The sequence below is a fragment of the Sturnira hondurensis genome, unplaced genomic scaffold (genome assembly GCF_014824575.4).
Source record: "Sturnira hondurensis isolate 20B ecotype Veracruz unplaced genomic scaffold, ASM1482457v3 Scaffold0012533, whole genome shotgun sequence".
NCBI lineage: Eukaryota > Metazoa > Chordata > Mammalia > Chiroptera > Phyllostomidae > Sturnira > Sturnira hondurensis.
This window is the reverse complement of record NW_028085164.1, coordinates 236,230-257,852: the sequence shown is the minus strand read 5'-3', so window position 1 is coordinate 257,852 and position 21,623 is coordinate 236,230. Positions and strand designations below refer to the sequence as shown.

The 21,623-nt window shown below is 38.5% G+C and overlaps 1 protein-coding gene across 1 annotated transcript in view; it reads right to left on the bottom strand.

The window, feature by feature from the left end:
- SLC9A4 (solute carrier family 9 member A4) overlaps positions 1 to 21,623 on the bottom strand; it is a 72,315-nt gene that overhangs the window by 42,250 nt on the left and 8,442 nt on the right. The window contains exons 3-4 of the mRNA XM_037060818.1: positions 1,638 to 1,897; positions 171 to 388 (exon numbers count right to left, since the gene is read on the bottom strand). Coding sequence (XP_036916713.1) covers positions 171 to 388; positions 1,638 to 1,897 — 478 coding nt within the window. The remainder of the gene's footprint in view (positions 1 to 170; positions 389 to 1,637; positions 1,898 to 21,623) is intronic.

The window sequence follows — 21,623 nt, the reverse complement described above, 5'->3', positions numbered from 1 at the left end:
GATTGAGAGACTTAACAGAACATTCCTCTTCACTAGAAGGTGCCATACTCCCCTAACCAGTAAAACCAGTTATTATAACCTCACAGCTTATGCTTGTACACAGAAGAAAGGAGTAAGACAAAATTTAAAAAGCAGTATGCAAGAACTCTTGGGGGCCCTGCTGTCCTTACTGATGGCTCTCCAGATCTGGCAAAAGGCCAGGGTGAAGCAGACAAAGGCCCAGTTCCACTCATGGTTCTTCCCAATTGTAGACACGCCCATGAAGATGAAAATCAGTGTCTCACTGACACTGCTCAGCATCTTCATGAAATACTTGATAGTCGTGTAGGATGGCTGGGACACATTTTCTTCTACATACTTTTTCATGGTCACTGCACAGGCTGTGATTCTGCAAAAGAAGCTGAGTCTCAGAGAGAAGCTTATGATTTTGCTTCTCCTACAAAAGCCACCCTTCTGGTGATGCCACAGATACAAAGTCCCATTTTTATCCAGAGAGAACATTTTCACAACGCTCTGGCTGCATCTTTCCTACAGATTTTGTTTCTGCCTCTTCTCCCTCCCCAAGGGGTTTGTGCAAGATGCGTGAGCATGGTGGGGAAGTTGAGTGTGATGGTGAAGGAGGGCACTAAGCCTTTCCCACAACAAAACAGCAGGCAGTTCATGAACAAAGTGGTAGCTCAACTGCTTCTATCTTGCCCTCCCTTGTGAAGAGCTTTGTTGATCTTCCTCTTACTCTTTACATCACTCTGCCTTTTAAACCAAAATAAATCCATTGTATCACCTAGAAGTAATTCAGCAAGGTCCCTTATTTTCTTTGCCTCAGCAATATTTCTTGCAATAATTTAGTAAGCAAATTTTCATTTAAAATATTTCTGGTCTAGACCTACTTAGAAAGTGGGTGGGTAGAGAAAGAACTTTGCCTTGTCTTAGTAGCTTTGATCATTTGTAAGGTGGAAAAAATAGTGAGTGTTTAGATTTTACATTATTATAATTAATTAAAACACTTATCACTGTACAATAAAATTAACTATTCCTGCCTGAGTAGCTGAGTATAAAAACAACGTCAGAGAAAATAACATAACCTGATATAATAAGCCAAGTGAGAAGCCTCATTCCAAGATCCATACAAGAATAAACATTGAAATCTATTTTAATTAAGAAAAAAAGAAAGCTGGATTTCTAGTCTTATCCCTTCTATCTAGTTTCATTCTACCTGCAGAGTGCTAGGCTGCGATGAGGTCTGAAGGAAGCAGCAGAGGCAGACCTTCATGGCGTGCTTCTCCTCGACTTCAAGATAATGAATTTTTCAAAGAAAGGAAAAATTACTGACATTAGACTTTAACCTTGAACTCCCTTAGATTTTCTCCACAGACAGTTTTCTGGTCATTCTAAAATGATCTTCTACTTGCTATGCTCTCCACAGCCAAATCAGAAAAAGAGAACAAATACAAATGGTAGAAAGAGCGTTTGTTTGGCAAAGGACCTGAATCAGATTTTACAAATGTTTAAGAAACCTAAATCCTGCAATTCTTTTGAAAATTAACATCAATAGTCAAGATTTTTCCAGATGCTGGTCCATAAAATGTGATCCTAAATTCTCTTTTATTGATACTAGTTGGTCCTTGGTTTGTACTCACGCCAGAATGCCGGAGAGATAGAGGGTCTCAGCAGCTAAATAAGACAAATAGCTGAACATGAAGACGATGAGTGGTTCAATTGCAGAGATATTCTGTGTGAAACGTGTGATAAATGCAGAAACGAATCCAAAAATAATGCCGAAAAATATTCCCCCAACTCCCACAATAATGAATCGGGCACATCCAGCCAAAATATCAACAGTCTCTATGTTTTCAAACTTATGCATCTTCGTGAAGGAAAGTAATATATTGTATAAGACCTGGACAAAAAAAAACCAGAAACATGAATTAGAAATGAGAAATACTTTATACACAGATTCTTAATTTGGGGTCTACTTAAGTAATATACAATAAATGACATTATAATTAAAATTAACACAGCTGCCTAATTTTTCAACTAATTTAAATTTATTGTTTTTCCAAATAGGTATCAAATTCACAGCTTTCAATCACCGAGCACCTACTGTTTACTCATCTCTTGCTAAACTCTCTGTGTCATTTTTAACTTACTTCCTCTCAGTCCCATATCCACCATTCAATATGGATTTTATAATAATAAAATTCCTATATGTATTTTTCCTTTAACGTGACCTCCATGCTAAGCTCTCTCAGCAGTGGGACATTGTAGGAGAAAGAGGTTTCCTGAAACTTTGGCATGGCCTGGGAGGAGTCAGCCATGTGGGAGTAACATTGTCTCTCTGCAACTGTCCATCTTAAGCCTGGTGATACATGGGGGGAATAAACCCCAGCATCGCCCGTGTGCAAAATGCCTATAGTCCAGGGGTCCACCTGAACAGCTCTCCCTCTACAAGTCCTCACTTTGCAAACTGCTCCCCTTTGCCCACTCCTGAGACCAGGATTCCACTGCCCCTCTGGTGCCCCACTGATTGCTCCCTGCTTGTCTGATGGAGGGTGGTCTGTTGTTTGTCCAGTAACTCCAAACCAGCTCCTGTACAGTGGCCATCCACACCTTCTCCAGTGAGATCTAAACCCCTTCTAAGTTTGTCCGTTTTGCAGGCCATCCCTCAGCCCTAGGTTACCATAGAGAGTTCCTTATATCTTATAGTTATTTCTCTATAATAGTTCATATTTTTAAAAAATTTTCATTGAATTTATTGGTGTGGAATTGGTTAATAAAATTATATAGTTTTCAAGTGTACCAATTCCATAATACATCATTTGTATATTATATTGTGTGTTCACCACCCAAAGTCAAGTCTCTTTCAATCACCATTTATCCCCTCTTTACCCTCTTCTACCTCTGTCCACCACTACTCTCTTCCTTTCCCTCTGTTAATTACCATACTGTTGTCTGTGTCTATGAGGGTTGTTGGTTTTTCTTTTCCTATCCCTTCACTTTTTTTACCCAACTTCTGAACGCCCCTCAATTCTCACAGCTGTCAGTTTGTCCTCTGTGTCTGTGAGTCTGGTTCTATTTTGTTTACTAGTTTATTTTGTTCATTATATTCCACATGTGCTGGTGGGGTCCAATCAGGAAAAAGAAACCACTGTTTAACCGACTTGTGGTTTCTCTTTCCTGATTGGACTCTGCTGGCTGTACTTTCCATATACATCTTCTCACTGACTGCCCACCCCCCAACAAAAAAAAAAAACAGTAGCCCGTGTAATGCACACTTCTAATGTTCCTACTATTTCTCTACTTATTTCAACATTTCTATGACGTTGCAGTGATCTGCTTAGTACTAATTCATGTCATTTGGCAAGCTCAGAACTTAAACTGAACTTCTGCAAAGTAGCAGGTAATGAGACACAGTAAAGAGGTGCAGTGAGATCTCTGCAGAAAATGAAAAGCTTTGAGAATAACAGTCCTTAAAGAGTCCTGGGAAATCAAACACTTATTAACCTTTGTTTCCTGTTAAGAGAAATGAAAAAAATCAGATGAACAGAAGCTAAAACTCAAAAAAATGGGGTCAATAATTTTTCTGTTTATGCATCAGCCATCTTTTACAAAACTGGTATAACTGGTATAGTCTCTTATTTAAGTAAAATTAAGCCATATTTTTAGAAAATCTTGGCTACGTAATAGAAAATTGTGATTTCTGGATTCAAAATTAATCCAAAAGAAACTTAATGGCTGTATCCCAAATCAATGAGCTTTCTTAGTCCAATTTCACCTTTGACCTGACCTCAGAGCAACCCATTCATGGGTCTCAGAAGCCCTGGGGTTGCACCTTTGCAGTTGTGCTCACATTCCAATTATTTAAGCCAAGATGAGGAGACAGACACTTCTGCAAGAGCCTGAAAAGGCAGGCCTGAATGCATTCAAGTGAGGCCTTGGAGTTCATTTGACTCTCAAATTCGGAGAAAACTCAGAGAATTCCATTGAGACTCAGAGATTTTCATGTTGTTTTCACAAACAAAATCTCTTTGCATAGCTCTCCAGATCATAAGTAGTTATCCAGTCTGTTCCAAAGGCCTGGAAAAGTCATTCAGGAAAGTCCTGATGCTAGGTGCCAAGGTGCCCTGCCTGGAAGATACTATAGCAGTTTAAGAAGCTCAAACAGTGTATCTAATTAAAAATACCACATTTATAGGCACAATTCATATTGACTACATAGAAAACAATTCTTATCTTTCAAATTACCAGGCTGTGGATGTCATTATAGTTGTAAAATGTTTTCTTTGTACTTATTTTAAATCACAATAATGTGCGTGTATTTTCAATGCTACATCTCAAACAAGTCCACAGCACTAATGGAAACCAACTTAGATTTCCGCTGTTCAAAGTGGATGTGTGATATTATGATATAAGGGGTGTGTGTGTGTGTGTGTGTGTGTGTGTAAATATATATATGGGGTAGAGAAAAGTAAGTACAACTGTAAATCTACTTTTGCCACACCTGTCTATATTTTTTATCTTTGTTTCCTGACACAGATAGAAGTGCAGTTCACTTCTTATTACTGGCTTTTTAGAAAGGATTCAAGTCCGGAACATCCTGAGAAGCACAGGGCAAGGTATGAAGGGAAGGGACACAGAGCTTCTGTGCCCTCTCCAGTCACACCACCCTCCCAGCACCCTTCCAGCACCTTAAGAACCTTGTGATGGGGTGAAAGGAGCATCTTTTGCTATTCATAATGAACACTTTTAAACCATATTTCTGTTTATGCTAATGAGGGGACTGGCTGGCCCAAGATAGCTTCAGGATGAGGACTAATTGCCAGAGGGACCAAATACATTATTAGGAAGTTGTAACTTTTAATCCCATCTTCCCCCTGCTCCTCCCCTGACTTCCAGGGAGAAGAAATGAGGTGAAGATTGAGTTCAATAACCAGTGGCCAATAATTTAATCAATTATGCCTATGTAATAAATTTTCTATAAAAAACCTAAAAGACTGATTTCAGAAAACTTCCAGGTTAGTGCTGGGAGGGTGGTATGACTGGAGAGGGCACAGAAGCTCTGTGCCCCTTCCCCCCATACCTTGCCCTGTGCATCTCAGGCTGTTCCTGAGTTGAATCCTTTATAAAAAAAAAAAAAACAGTAATAGGCCCTGGCTGGTGTAGCTCAGTGGATTGAGTGCGGGCCTGTGAACCAAAGGATCATGGTTCGGTTCCCAGTCAGGGCACATGCCTGGGTTGCAGGCCAGTTCCCAGCAGGGGACACATGAGAGGCAACCATACATTGATATTTTTCTCCCTCTCTCCTTCCCTTCCCCTCTAAAGATAAATAAATATTTTTTTAAAAAAACAGTAATAGGAAGTGAACTGAGTTCTGAGTTTCTGAGTTCTGTTAGCTATTTTAGCAAATTATCAACCAGAGGTGGGTGCTGTGGGAACCACTCATTTTATAGCTGGTCAGTTAGAAGTATGGGTGGCATGGATGTATGATTTGTGTCTGAAGTAGAGGCAGTCTTGTGCAACTGAAATCTTATTTCAGTTGCGACATCTGTGCTACTTCCAGGTAGTTATTATCACAATTGGATTGAATTAGAGGACATTAAATTGGTTTATGGAGATTGGAGAATTGGTTGTTATGGAGGAAAATACCCACACATTTGGTGTCAGAAATGGTATTGTAAACAAAACACAGTTTAGAGGTACTTCTCTCAGGAAATTGTCCTTTTGTGTTACCTTTAACAGGTATATCAAGTCTCCCAAGGTAATAATAATGGCAACCCTTTAACAGGTAGCACTGTAGAAATTTGTAAAGCTTTTCAATAAGACGTATAATGACTAAGGATACCAGCCTACAAACCAAGACTTAGCAGAGTTGATTTAAATGTGATGATTTTTTTTCTTGATCAATTTCATTGATGAATAATTTACATATGCTAAGCTGCATTTAAAATGAATAAATACTGACCATTGTACCCACCTTCAAAATCACCATCACAGTCAAGCTCTAGAGCAATTTTATGAACCCTGAACAGTTCTTCTATTCCTTTCTCAAACCCTTACATCAGAAAGCCACTGATCTATTGTTGTTACTATAGATTAATTTGTATTTTATATAATTGAATAATAAAGTATGTGATCTTTTGTGTCTGGCTTCTTTAACTGAGTATAATATTTTGGGGACTTACCCATATTGTGACAGATATTAGTGATTCATGCTTTTTGTCAATGAATAATATTCCATTATATGGCTATAGCACATTGTTTATCCATTCACATCTTGAAGGATATTTGTTCTCTGCTTCCCTCCACCATCTAGTTTCAACTATTGAGATATTGCTGCTATAAACATCCATAAGTCTTTAATATTGACTCATGTTTTCATTTCTCTTTGATATATACCTTTGAGTAGAACTGCTAAGTAATATGACAGATACCAGCTAAAATTTTAAGAAACTGCTCTCTTAGTACATTCAGATGCTATAGCAGGATATCATTAACTAGGTGGGCTATAAACAACAGAAATTTATTTCTCACAGTTCTAAAAGTTGATGAGTCCAAGATCAAGTCACCCATAGATTCAGTGTACTCTGAAAAGCTCATTTCCTGCTTCTTAGACAACTGTCTTCTCACTGAGTCCTCACATTGCAAAATGAGCAAGGGAGCTCATTGTGGTCTCTTTTATTAGAGCACTATAATCCATCCATGATGGCTCCAATCACATGATCATGATCCAATTACCTTCCAAAGGCTCCACTCCAAAGTACTATCAGGTTGGGGATTAGGTATCAATACACAAATTTTGGGGGACACAAACAGACAGTCCATACCAACTGCCAGATTGCTTTCCAAAGTTGTTGTATCATTTTCCATTCCCACCAGAAATGCATAAGACTTTCAGTTGTACCTTATCCTGGTCAACACTTTATGTTGTCAGTCTTTTTCATTCTAGTCACTCTAAGAGTGTGTAGGGATATTTCATTGTAACTTTAATCTGCATTTCCCTGATTACTAAAGATGTTGAGCATATATTCATGTGATTATTGGTCACTTGTATACCATCTTTTATGTTCAAATCTTTTACCCATTTTTGAGTTGTTTATGTTTTTATTATTGAGCTATAATTTTTTATATCTTGGATGTACATATTTTGTAAGATATACACATAGTGAGCACTTTCTTTCATTTTAGCTGGCTTTGTTTGTTAGTTTACTTATTTAATAGTCTATTTTGACCCTGGCTGGTGTAGCTCAGTGAAACAGGCATCATTCCACAGATCAAAAGGTTGCCAGTTCAATTCCCAGTCAAGACACATGCCTGGGATGTGGGCCAAGTCCCTGATTGAGGGTGTAGAAGAGGAAACTGATTGGTATTTCTCTTGAACATCTATGTTTCTCCCCTCTCTTTCTCTTTCCCTTCCCCTCTTTCTAATAATAAACAAAATATTTTTAAAATAGTGTATTTTGAAGGGCAATTTTTTCTACTTTTAAAAACCAGTGTGCTACCTTTTATTTTTCGATGTTTGTGATTTTTCTGTCTTTTGCCTTCTCCAAAATTTGTTGTAAATTTTTCATAAGTATCTTTTATCAGATTTTGCTGGAAGTTTCTTTTATCAGATTTTGCTGGAAGTTTTTATCATAAATGGATATTGAATGTTGTCAAATGGTTTTCTGCATCTATTGACACAATCAATTATTTTCTTTACATTGTGAATTACATTGAAAGATTTTGTTTTAATGTTAAAGAAACTTATGCTCCTAAGATGTACCTTACATGATAATGATTTATTATCTTTGTTAATAATTAATATAATATGGTGTTGGGAGATCTGGACAAGTATATGCAAAAAAAGTGAAACAAAACCACCAACTTACACCACATACTAAAATTTATTCAAGATGGATAAAAGACCTAAATATAAGTCATGACACCATAAAAGTCCTACAGGAAAACATAGGCAGGAAAATTTCAGATATCCCACACAGCAACATTTTTGCCAATATATGTCCTAGGAAAGAGGAAAGACAGCAAAAAATAAACAAATGGAAGTACATCACACTAAAAAGCTTCTGCATAGCTACAGAAACCATCATCAAAATGAAAAAAGAACTGTTCATATGGGAAAACATATTTGCCAATGATGTCTCAGACAAAGGTTTGATCTCCAAAATATATAAAGAACTCACATGACTCAGCATCAAAGGACAAAAAAGCAATTAAAAAATAGGCAAAGGACCTCAATAGACACTTCTCCAAAGAGGACATATGGGTGGTCCATAGGCATTTGAGAGAATGCTCAATATCACTAGCCATCAGAAAGATGCAAATTAAAAGCACAATCAAAAGACAAATACCATATGATCTCACCCATAAGAGGAACCTAATGAACATAACAAACAGGCAGCATAGAACCAGAGGCATGAAAAAAAGGAACAGACAGTAACCAGTAGGGAGGGTGAAGGGGAATAATAGTGGAAAGAAGGGGAAGGGATTAGTTAAAAAGCCCGTATGAATGACCCACAGACATGGGCCATGGTGTGGGGATTGACTGTGGGAGTAGGGTGGTGGGCTGGGCAGAGCAGAACAAAGGGAGAAAATTGGGACAACTGTAATAGAACAACAATAAAATATTTAATGAAAAAAGTCTCTAATTTCTTTTGTAACTTTTTATTTGATTCATGAAGTTTTTAGCAGTGTGTTGTTTATTTTTCAAATATTGGAATTTTCTTAGATATCTTAATGTCATTTATTTTAATTCAATTTTGTTGTGGTGAAAGAACATAGTTTTATCACCAGGCTTCTAAATTTATCAAGGTTTTTTTATGGTAAAATATATGGTCATTTTTGATGATGAACATACCAATATGCACTTGAAAGGAATGTATGTTTGATAGTTGTTAGGCACAGTATTCTATAAATGTCAGTTAGGACAGAGTGGTATTTGATAGTGTTCAGATCCTTGAGGTCTTGCTGATATTTTGCCTACTTGCTTTATCGTTTTCTAAGATTAGGCTATTAAAACCCTTCTGATTGTGGAATTGTCATTTTATTTCTTTAAATTTGTCAGTTTTTTTCATATATTCAGTGGCTCTATCCTAGGTACATACACGTACATAATTATTAGGTATCCTTAATGAACTGACTTTTTTGTCGTTATGAAACACCCCTTTTTACCTTTGCAATTTTAACTGATATTAATATAATTACACCGGCATTCTTATACTTACTGTTTGCCTGGTGGATATTTTTGTATCCACTTACTTTCAACTTATCTGCATCTTCACACTTGTTGTGTTTCTTTTTAAAAAAATTTTTATCGTTGTTCAATTATAATTGTCCTCATTTTCCTCCATTACTCTCCCCTGCCCACCCAGCCCCCTCTGCCACATTCAATTCTCTACCCATCTCGTTTATCCTTGTCAGTGGGACCCTCATACTTATTCCCGGACTTGACCCTTTCCCTTCTATCCCCTGTTATCTCCATCCCCAACCCCTCTGGTCACTGTCAGTTTGTTTTTATTTCCATGTCTCTGGTTTTATTTTGCTCACTTCTTTGTTTTGTTGATTAGGTTCCACTTATAAGTGAAATCATATGGTATTTGTCTTTCGCTGCTTGGCTTATTTCATTTAGCATAATACTCTTTAGTTCCATCCATGCTCTCACAAAGGGTAGGAGCTCCTTCTTTCTTTCTGTTCCATAGTATTCCATTGAGTAAATGTACCACAGGTTTTGATCCACTCCTTTACTGATGGTCACTTAGGCTCCTTCCAGCACTTGGCTATCGTAAATAATGCTGCTATGAACATTGGGGTACAAGGTTCTTTTGAATTGATATTTCAGGATTCTTAGGGTATAAACCTAGCAGTGGAATCACTGGGTCAAAAGGCAGCTCTATATTTAGTTTTTTGCGAAAATTCCATACTGTTTTCAACAGTGGCTGCACCAGTCACCGGTCTGCAATCCCACCAACAGTGCACTAGGGCTCCCTTTTCTCCATAAACTCACCAGCACTTGTTGTTTGTTGATTTGTTAATGATGGTCATTCTGACTGGTATAAAGCAGTATCTCGCTGTACTTTTAATTTCCATCTCTTTGATGGTTAGTGATGTTGAGCATCCATTCATATATCTATGGGCTTTCTGTATGTCCTCCTTGGAGAGAGAAGAGTCTGTTCGGGTCTTTTGCCCATTTTTTAAATTGCATTGTTTGTCTTACTGGTGTGGAGTTGTGTGAGTGCTTTATATATTTTGGAAATCAAACTCTTGTCTGAAATATCATTGGCAAATATGTTTTCCCATATGGTTGGTTCCCTTTTCATTTTGCCGATGTTTTCTTTAGCCATGCAGAAGCTTTTCAATTTGATGTAGTCCCATTTGTTTCTTCTTTCTTTATATCCCCTGCTCTAGGGTACATATCTGTGAAAATATTGCTGCATTGAATATCTGAAATTTTCCTGCCTATTTTTTCCTCTAGGACTTTTTGGTGTCATGATTTGTATTTAAATTTTTAATCCATTGATGTGTTTCTTGTATACAGAATATATTTGGGTCTTGTTTTATATCAGTGCTAGGAATCTCTGGCTTTTAACTGAAACATTTAGCCTATTAACATTTAGTATAATTATTGTTATAATTGAATTTAGATATATTATTTATTACTTGCTTTTCCTTTCTGTTTTTTCTTTCTTAAATTTGTTTTGATTGTTTGAATACATTTTAGAATTATATCTTTTCTGTACTACCTCTTTGCATTTTGTTCACTAGTATATTACAATATAACATTCTGAACTTTTTACAGGATACTTTGGGTAAACATATCACTTTACATGAAGTAAAGAAAACCTATAACTATGGAGTTGAAAAAGATTTTGCTTACTCCTAAGGATTTTTTGGCTGGTCTAATAATTAAATAAACATGAAATAGGTAAAGGAAAACAGCCAAATTTAATTGCACATATATGTATGGGAACCCCAAGTATGGGAAAGTCAGAGACCCCACATACTTAAAAAAGTTTCAGGGACAGAAAGGGAAAATAAGGTTATTTATGACATTCTGAGCTAAGGATCACTTTGGGGTTTCAGAAGGAAGGAAATTCACTGTAGGACAGTAAGAGCAGAGAGATACTCAGTAATTTGAACACAGACCTACACTACAAGATAGGTTACAAGAAGTTATTTTTAGTGCTAACTCTTATTATGGGCAAAGCCCTTAATTTAAATGTTTTAGAGGAGAGGTGAAAATTTCTCATGCCTTCAGGGCTTGATTGCCTTCAGCTCAAAAAATGTGAATGCTAAAGTGATACATTTTGAGGAGGCCTCTTCTGAACCCCCATATAACCAGGTATGTCCATTAAATGTACTGATTTTGACCATCCTTAAGAGCCAAAGGGATAAAGTTAGTTGCCTTCAAAATATTAAATTTCCTAGATTCTTTGACATTAATAACTGAGGCCTTAGTATTAATTTACTGCATATTCTGTAACTACCAACCCTCCTATACACATAACCATACTTCCCACCCTGCTCAGGGATCCTTGTAAGAGGAACTTCTATGGCATAGCATCTGAGGAAGGGTTAGCCTCATGTGGCTCCATTACTTTCAACATGAGATCTCCCATTCAAGAATAAAAGTAGACATACGCTGAAAAACCCTGTCTATAGACTGGGGACTATGAAATATCCCGAGGTAAAACCTTCTGCCTAGGTGTGAGCTATAGCAACTATGTTTTCTAAGAAGTACAGAAAATTTATTATGTGTTGATTAACAGGGAAATACTATGAGGCAGATGTAGAGGTGATGAGGGGCCACATGGAATTATGAGTTATTATGATACCAGAACTGTGAATAATAAAAACTGAGGAGTAGGGGAAAGACAATTGCATAAATTATGTGGAAGTTAATTGGAAAAGGAAAGACATGTAAAGATCTATAAAAAGAAGCAGATTCTGAACAACTGACTAACTTTCATCCATGATGAGCTCTGCAGTGATGATGTAATAGCTATTAGCGCTGTTCACCCTTTTTTTTTTTTCTTTCTTAAGCACCTGGTCGGACTGTACTTCCAGCCTCTACCAGGTGAGTATGTCTGGCCAAGATATGAGTCTCAGTGAGTTCTGAGCAGAGTGGTGTATGTAATTTGTGGGATAGGGCACTGGCTTGCCAAGGAAAGAGTCCACCAAACTTCTCTTTCCCTCAGGCATAGAGGCCACTAATGCTCAATATGATAGCTGCTCTATAGGCCCAGGATCCTGAGTAACCATGGTGAATACAGCACCTTGCTGGTCAGCAAAAAAACAAGTGGTTTAGCCCTGGCTGGTGTAGCTCAGTGGATTGAGCACGGGCCTGTGAACCAGACAATCATGGTTCGATTCCCAGTCAGGGCACATGCCTGGGTTGCACGCCAGTTCCCAGCAGAGGCCAGTTCCCAGCAGGGGATGCACGATAAGCAACCATACATTGATGTTTCTCTTCCTCTCTCCTTTCCTTCTCCTCTAAAGATAAATAAATAAAATATTTAAAAAATAAAGTTAAATCTCCAAAAAAAAAGTGGTTTAAAACAAAAAATACCCCTTTGTTGTTTTAGGTTTGAGGAATGTTTATTAACCCAGTACTGCTTGGTTCATCTGGATTATCAAAAAGATCTATGAAGTCTTGCTTCTGAAATCCTTAAAACTAGCTTGTTTCTAGTTACAGCCTTTGTGAGGCTTCTTTGTAAAGCATTTCCTATTCCTGGGCTCTTGAGGGGCCTTTTATGGGGTGAATTGTGTGCTCCCAAAATTCATATGTTGAAGTCTTAGCCTCCAATACTGCAGAATGTGAGTGGATTTGGAGATAGTGTAAAGAGGTAATTAAGTTAAAATTAGATCATAATGGTGGGACCCTAACCAATAAGACTGTGTCCTTATAAGAAAAGGAAGAAATACCAAAAGTTCACCCAGCAAGAAGGCAGCCAGGTGAAAGCCAAGAGGAGAGGTCTCACCAGAAACCAACCCTTTTGGCACCTTGATTTTAAACTGTTAGCGTCCAGAACTGTGAGAAATGCATTGCTGTTATTGAAGTCACCCATTATGTAGCATTTTAAATGGAAGCCCTAGTAGACTAAAAATGGATCTATATCTTCCTGATTGCCTTGTGAATCTTTTAATTAGTGCTCATTACTTGAGCTTGCCATGAACTCAGCTAAAAAATAAGTAAATATTGAGTCTACACACATGTAAAGAGCATTGAAAGTTCAGAGTTACAACAGAGTAAAGTAAAATAATCTTCACTGTATGTCAGATACTGTAAAGATATAAAGAATATCATTAAGAACTGTATTGATCAATCTTACACATGAAATTAAATAATGAATCCAGTTAATTTTATATTTTGTGTGAAGGGGCACTGGCACATTAAATGCAGTTGTAGAGCAATTCCTTGACAACTATTTGCTCTGCCCATTAAAGAAAATTACCTTAGAAACCAGCAATTACCCTGTGTACACTGCAAAATAATATAAAAGCAGAGAAGGGGGTAAAGCTTTTAAAGCTTTTAAAGGAAGGAAATAGAATATCTGCAACCTAGAACAAAAGGTTAATTACACATGGGACTTTTCAGCTCTCCCCTGAACATTTTTTTATTAGAACCTCAGAGAACAGAATCTAGGAAGATGAACTAAACAGACATGAGAAAATTTAATAAAGATGTGATGTGTCAGTGGCTGAAATTTATTGTCTTAGGGGAAAGGCAAAGGCATTCCTTTTATTAACTCATTTTCAATTTAAAAAGTTGGAAAATTTTTCTCAGCTTGAGGAATGGTAGGGTGGATGAATGCCCTATTTCATAGTTGTAATTACCACCTATTTCTCAATGACTGCTAAATATGCACCTCTATTCTATCTTTCTCCCAGCCTCTAGACTCACGTTTCTAAAACTATTGGAAAAATTCTCTTCAATGGCCTATAGATTTCAAATTCAGCAGCTTAAAACTAACCTAACAATAATTGCCTACTCCCTCAACACTGGTTCTTTACTCATGATGTCAAGTCTTTCCCCTTCACACCAACCTGGAAAGATAGCCCATAGGACTATCTTTCATTATTCATGTTAGAACATCTATGAACAGGAGAGGCTATTTAACCTTGATACATTTTTAATTATAGAAGCATAGAGCATTTGTCACCAGTAGACTCAAGTTCACTGATGACTAGCTTAGTGATTAGCTTCTTTTGAGATGGTAACTCTGGCACAGAGAAGAGAGAATTTTCCAAAAGAAAGTAGTTCGCAGTAATATTTTTATGAGTGAATAAATGAAGAATAAACAAGTGATAGACTTTGGCTCAGGTTCAGTCAAACTGAACTAAACTTTATTTTTATCATAAAAAAGTTAGATTTCATAATCTCTCAGTTTCCTCCCATGCTGTTAGTTTAATACTCACTAATGACCAAAACTGATCCTGGATGGTAAGGAATGACACACAGATAACCACGGCCCGAAGCCAGAATGAATGGCTTTATCTTTGACACATAACCTGAAGGAAATGTTGCAGAGGGGAACTGTGTAACAGGTTCTGCTGGATACTGTTCATTTTATATCATCATTGAGGAAACTATTGTCAACCAGCTCTTTCCAAACAGCCAGGTTATGGAACTTTCCACATAATTTGAGCATATTTTTTCCATAGCAAGGCCCACCACACCCATCACACCCTTAAGAATGTATGCACACATGTGGTTGGTGGGGGGGGGGGGAACTGTTGAAGACCACTGAACTAGGAAGCACTTGGCTGTGTTTGCAGTTCTTGGTTTTTCTTCCACATCAATAATTTCTATTAATGTATTATGTGATTTCCTAGGAAATCTCTATGGCTTGAAAGGGCTATATGAAAATATAGAAGAATAAGTTCTTCTGTGGTTGTAGGATGTGAAGAATACATAGATGGAAAGAGACAAGTGTCCTAAGCTGTAGCTCCTCAAAGATGGAAATGATGCCTACTTACCTCTGCATGGCTGTGCTCATTTTGATTATTCCCTAAAGCTTTAGGAGAGTTTGCTTTTCTAAGTTTTGTTTTTTTCAAATTCATTTCCATAGATGCTCCCCCTTACTTACTGAATAAGGGATGACTGGATACCAGAAAGATTTTGTCCTTTTTCCTGACACTTGCAATCTTTCACCATCACAAATTTCCTCAGAGCATAGGCTGGTTGAAAACTGATTTGTATAATTCAAACTTCAGTCATTCTGTTTCATCAACCAGAAAAATATGAACCAAACACATGTTTATTAATCAAATTTGAGGAATTCCAATGGCATAATTGTTGATGTGTCCCTTTCTGACTCTCATTGCCCCACCATGCTTCTGAGTTATTAACATGCACTTGAGCAACAGATCTATAGGGTTCATAGGATTCTGCAGCTCAGACCCTAGACATGCAGGAGGTAAATGTGTCATGAAACTGAAGAAGTTTAGGAGTCAAATGCCGCCTCCTCTAGAAAGGTGAGCCTTCATTGCCTCCAACACCCTTGTTTGTGGGTACGTATTGACACTGGCTGCCCTCTGGCCCTCTCTTCTCCCAGCTCCTCCCATCTTCCCAAACTGGTCCAGTGTCATCACAAGCTATTTGTGTGTGCTGTATCTGATGATACACACACATATACACACTCATACCCATACATTCATTACAATCCCCCTTCCAGCCACAGACTCGTATAGCCACCACCATATGTCATTGTTAATGGCAGTTGTGGGCAGAGGAAAAGTCACCAGACAAACCTCCAAAAGTTCTGTATGAGTACACACGTCGGAAGAAAAATGCCTGGGTCCTGGGCTGGGTGGGCACCAGATATCTGTCTGACCCCACAGTGAGTCAGAAGCAGCCCAGGGGAGACGTCTTGTAGCTCTGGTGCTCTTGTGGGGCCTTTACCTGCAGCTAACCCAGCAAGGCTGCATGTCCCTGTTTGTCTGAGTTTTAGGCCTTATCCCTAGTTCTTCTCAGATGGATGCCAACTAGACTGCTGTCTTCTGTGAAACTTCCGCTCACACACAAGAAGGGCAACCTGCTCTGTGCCAAGCACCTATGTGTCTTATTTCATACTTTCCTCAAAACCACTCTTTGAGGTTAGATTAACCATTAGAAACTGAAGCACAAAAGGTTCTTGCTCAAGATCACACAGCTTATAGGTCCAAGTCCCCCTTATACACTGAGCTCCCTATATTCTTGGCCAGAAGAAACCGTTTAATTGTAAAGGTTTCTGGAGCCTCTAACCTTCTACCCTAGGAGCCTGAATAAAATGAAAAGAAGATTGAAGAAGACAAGAAATAGCTGCATACCATTCTCCCTTCAAGAGTCTGGTCAAGTTTGTACACAGCTCTTCTCAAGAAAAGGCTGAGACTGTGAAGTCCAGACATATAGACAAGAGAATTATTTAGGACTTAGAGCTCTGTGGCTCAGAGGGGCTCACAGTAGGTAGACTTCAACTACGGTAGACTTAGATTAATAATACCAGACACTTAAATCTGTGCCCATTCTGTGCCAGGTGCTATTTTAAATGCTTTATGTATAAAAACTCACTTTAACCTTCATATAATCAAATCCCCATTCCAAAGAAAGGAAACTGAGGCCCAGAGGAGTTAAGTAAATTCCCTAAAGCCACACAGCTTGTGGGTTATGGAGCCAGAATATGAGCTGCAGCTGCTCTGTCTATGCTCTTGGACATACCCCACTGCCTCTTGAATTGGAAGCTACTAGAGATAGGACCCCTTTAGAGCAGGAAAAAATAAACCACAGAAAATTTTGAATAAAAATGCATCCTTAAATGAACTTACTTAATCATTTTGGGGTCAAAGGCAGCTTTCTTGGCAAGTTGCTCCCTATTGTCCCAGCTTAGTTTGAACTTGTTATCTTGTCCTCACAAGGAGCAGTCGGCGGTGGGGATCCATGACTGTCTCTCCATCCAGGAATGGCCTATGTGCCAGGACAGCACCAGTGTGGACATGTGCTCCACAGAGGAGTGAGAAGAAAGGGCACCACACTTTTCTGTCCCCCTATGCCTGGTCCTGCTTTCATCCCACCCCTGGCATTAGGTTCAAGGAACAATTCCCATGTTCAGTGGTGGCACTGTCTCAGAAGGAAAACATCCCAGTTTCTCACAGCTTCTCTGATGAATCCAGATTCAAATGAAGTATCACTCTTGAGGGTAGGGATGAAAGGCAGTGGGAGCCTTTGCCAGTTTCCATTACTTTGTGTTTCGTTCATTTGTTCGCTCTTTATGTAGCATTCATTGCCACACTATAGGATTACTTAGCACCTCTTGCAATGAATGCCCAGTGCTACACATTGGGCCCTATGGTGATGGCAGGAGCTGCTAAGAGAGAAATCATGAGGCTTAACAGGCAACTAGGTAGCAAAGTTAGGCTAAGAAAGGGATGGAAAGATGAGAAGAGGGCAAAAAATTATAGTATAATGGATTGGAAAATTTAGGATCTAATGCCAGCAACAAGAATACATCATAGAAAGGTGAATTAAATGAAAGGTGAAGTCTCTGCTAGGAAACTGTTGCTATCAATTGCTGTCTGGGAAAAGCAGTGGGAAGACAGCTCCTCTGTATTTCTCTAGGATCTGGAGCTGCATGGGAAAAATTACATTCTATAAATAAGAAATTTCTCTAACAGTCTGTGTCTTTTTAATAAAAACAAGAGTGGGGAGACTTCAGCATGTGGAGAGTTGATAATGTACCTGAGGAGTCCCAAGGACCAAAATGGGCCAGTATAGAAATGTAAACCCTGATGCCCAGGTCCAGGGGGTCTCTGCTCTTAACCATTACTTACTGTTTCTTCATAAAATGAGGACAAAAATCCCAAGCACATTAGGTCATTAGGAAGCTCAAATAGGAAACGTACATAAAAAACATCCATCCATGTGATTAGCCCAAGGTCTGTGCTCCGAAATTTTAGTTTGCACCCCTCCATAATTCTCTCATTCATTCCATTCCTGAAGAATGGGCTGCAGCAGCAGCAAGATGCCAAATGAGAATATCAGGGAGGGAGAGAAAACCAGAGAAAAAGAAATTGGGAAGGGGAGAGGGAGAGGTGACAATAAGGAGTAGCAGCTAGAAGCAGAGAGTCACTGGAGCCAGGATGCCAGGGTTCAGATCTCAGCCCTGGCCCATCCTGGTCTCTTGGATCTCAGATGAGTGGGAGGCGGGGGAGTGAGGAGGGATGGGGGTCATAGAAAGTTTGTTGCCATTGCCTTGTTGTTTAGTCAGCAAAGTGATCCAGGAAAACCAAGAAGGAGTATTAAAACAACTTGTCCACAATAAAGGACACAGTTCCATATTTAATAGAAAATGCCTATTAAGAGAAAGCCAACCACCATGCCATATCCATGAGCTGATGTGATAGAAAGATAATAGCCAGCTTACATAGAATACTCACTACATTCTGGACACTCACTGTCTCAGTGTATTAAGAGCTTAAAATGAATTTTCTAGAGACACTATAAGCTAAGTAATGTTGAAGCAGGAAGTAGTTAGGAAGGAGGAAACTCCAGAGGTACCCGAGGGCTTAGATAAAGGTCACTGATAAAGGAGAGAGAACCTGTTCTAATACCGGTTGTTCTTGCTTTCTGGAAAAGCGCTGAATCATGGTGAATCATAAATGCACTTACACAGAAGATGTTACGTGACCCCTGCTTCATTATAATAGAATTATAATAAATTGTGGGACTCCCTTTCCTGGTGTCCAATCAAGGAAAAGCATGGGAGACCACATGCGAAGTAGCTTTAAAGTAATGTTACCACTTGTAACATTGCGCGTAATAAAACCCCGTCAGTACTAGCCAGGAAATATCCCCCCAATAACAATAGAATCCCTCTAGCCTCTGAGGTCAGACTCTGCTCAGAGTTGGCCCACTCCCATGTTCTGTGGAGTGTGCTATCGCTTAATAAATCTACTCTCTCTCTTTCTGCTATAAACTCTCTGTGTAGTCAGTTCAATTCTTTGCCCGCAATCACCAAGAAGTTGGTTACCTGTGCCCACCTGTGACAATATCATTATTTTGATTTTACAGAAATGAAGCACAGAGACAATCAGAATCTTCCCAAGCCAGTTAGCTTTGATTTATAGAAAGAACACTGACTTCACTACTAACTGGAAATGAGCCCAGTCTCCCTATCGGGGCAACGTGAGTACTTTGCCATCCTCCCCAGCTTCATAAATTGAAATTCAGAAAGGAGATTATTGGAACAAGACAGACCAGAGTACCCATGCTCAGTCTATCTTCAGCTAGAAAGTATGTCCTCATTCAGTTTACAGTGTTTGAACTTACTTTGCTTTGCTTTCTCTGTGAAATATGGATATTAATTCATTCTTTGTAGTGAAATGTAAGGATTTAATAAAATAATAAATGTAAAGGTAACCCTACAGAAAGCCAGGAACAGTAGTAGCACCTTTCTTCTCCCTGTGATTTTGGTCATGAGATTCACCTGGAGATACTAGTAATCATTTTAAAGCTATTTGGGTTTTCTGTCTACTCCTTTTGCCCACCATTAAGAGTATGTTCTGGTGACAAGAGTCATGATTTAAATTGTTAAGCAAGAAAGAAAAGGAAATAAGACAAGAAACCTGCAGAATCAGATATATTAATACTGTGACAGTACTGGAGGAGTTCCTTCTTCGCAGTGAGAAGGCCACTCTTTAGTTGATGACCATCTGTGGAGTTGTCACATGTAACCCACAAATCACAGGTCACTTTCTAAATGACTCAGACTTTCTACTGAAAGAGCATGCTTGTAACTGCTGCCCTTGAGAACATTCCTTCTTCAATGAAAGGGTGAGTTCAAGGCCTTTAGCTCAAAATACAACTGAACTGCATTAAATACCAGTTGCTTTCAAACTACTTTCTAAATCTGGCCCTGGGGCTTCTCTGGTTTCACATAGGAATGCAGAAGTCCCTCAGCACACTTAATGCTCACTGTGCTACGGGTAACCACAAAGTGACTAAAGAGTGATGTGTGGGCAACTCTGCTGGAGCCAACACAATAGATGCTCCTCCCACTGGAGGTCAGAGCAGTGCCCTCAGCAGATACTTTGGTCATTTGATAATTATAATTTTATTTTGAAATTATCATTTAAAAAATTGTCCAAGTGGTAGCAATTAAACTTTGGGAAAGTCAGACAAATGTTGCTAGAAAACAAACAAACAAAAAAACCCCAGCCAAGCAGCAATTGGTTTTACATATAAAACCTAGGTAAAAATCCAGGGTAAGTTTAGGTTCTCAAGTTCAGGGCAGCACCAAAGAGGCAGCAGAGTCAAATGTTTTTATGGGTAATTAATAAAGACTATTTTTCTGCAAAAATTTTCACATCATGGAGTTCTCAATTAAGAAATAGTGTGTCACCCTGGCCAGGTGACTCAGTTGGTTGGAGCATCGTCCTGTACACCAAAAGGTTGCAGGTTTAATCCCTGGTCAGAGCACATACAAAAGCTGCAGATTTCATCCCCAGTTGGAGCATATATCAGAGGCAACCAATCAATCTCTCTTGCTCTCTCAAATCAATAAATGTATCCTCAGGTGAAGATTTAATTAAGTAAAAAGAAATACTGTATTCTGTGAAAACTAAAGATTTAGTATTAAGACAGTTATCTCTAGACTTCTCTAATAATTTATGAAAGAGAGTTTGAATAATTATCTCAAAATGAGCAGCCAACAGGTGGCTTATTATCACAGATGATCACTCTCAGTGGCATTACCAGTTTCAGTAAACAAGTCCTCCCAGAGAACTCAAATATAAGTGAAATAAGATTATGTCTGGGAGATTAACTATGAAGTGAATATGTTATACCTCAGAGAAGTCATTGAAGGAGGTAAAATAGATTCCCAGCCAAGAACACTTACTCCACTGTAACAAAGTAAAAAAATTGAAATATCTAAGGAAACAATGAGCAGGGGGAAAGGGACCTCAGAGACTAATCTAGCCCAGTCTGAGGAGAGATGTACAGCCCTTGTGGTAGAGGTATCTTCATTTTAGATCAAGATGCACTGACTTCTCTCAGCCTAAATGCAAAACAAAACAAAAACAGTAGTTATCAAATACCAGCAATCATCTGAGAAACACAGATCATCTTGTTGGAAACAAGTTTCCCTCCTAAAGAATCTGGGTCAGTAGGTCTCAGATGGGTTTGAACATCTGAGGAGTCATCAAGCCCACTAGGGCCTTGTTGAGGCATAGGGCTCAAGGGACACACTCTGAAAAACTAAACATATGAATCCTCTGGCAGTCTGGAATCCATGTTCCCCTGGCAACATTCTGACAACTTGGTTTTTGGTGATTTTCACCCAGAGGGAAAGTGTGTGCAGGTCTGGACTCTAGCATCTTGTCCATGAGCTAAAGATTCTTATTATGCAAAAATAAATTGATTTCTCAGTACACATACCAGCCTCCTTCATTTAGTCAATATACCCCAGGAATATTGGATTATTTTTCAAGAGCTTTTATTCCCTCTACACTGTTTATTTTTGCATAAAGTCCTCACCATAGAATATGATTTGCCTGGTGAATTTACATTATTAATTGTAAAAGGGGAAAAATAGAAAACATAATGGTTGCATGTCTTTTGGCCAGGAACAGTCTCCAAAAGCAAAGGAAGAAAA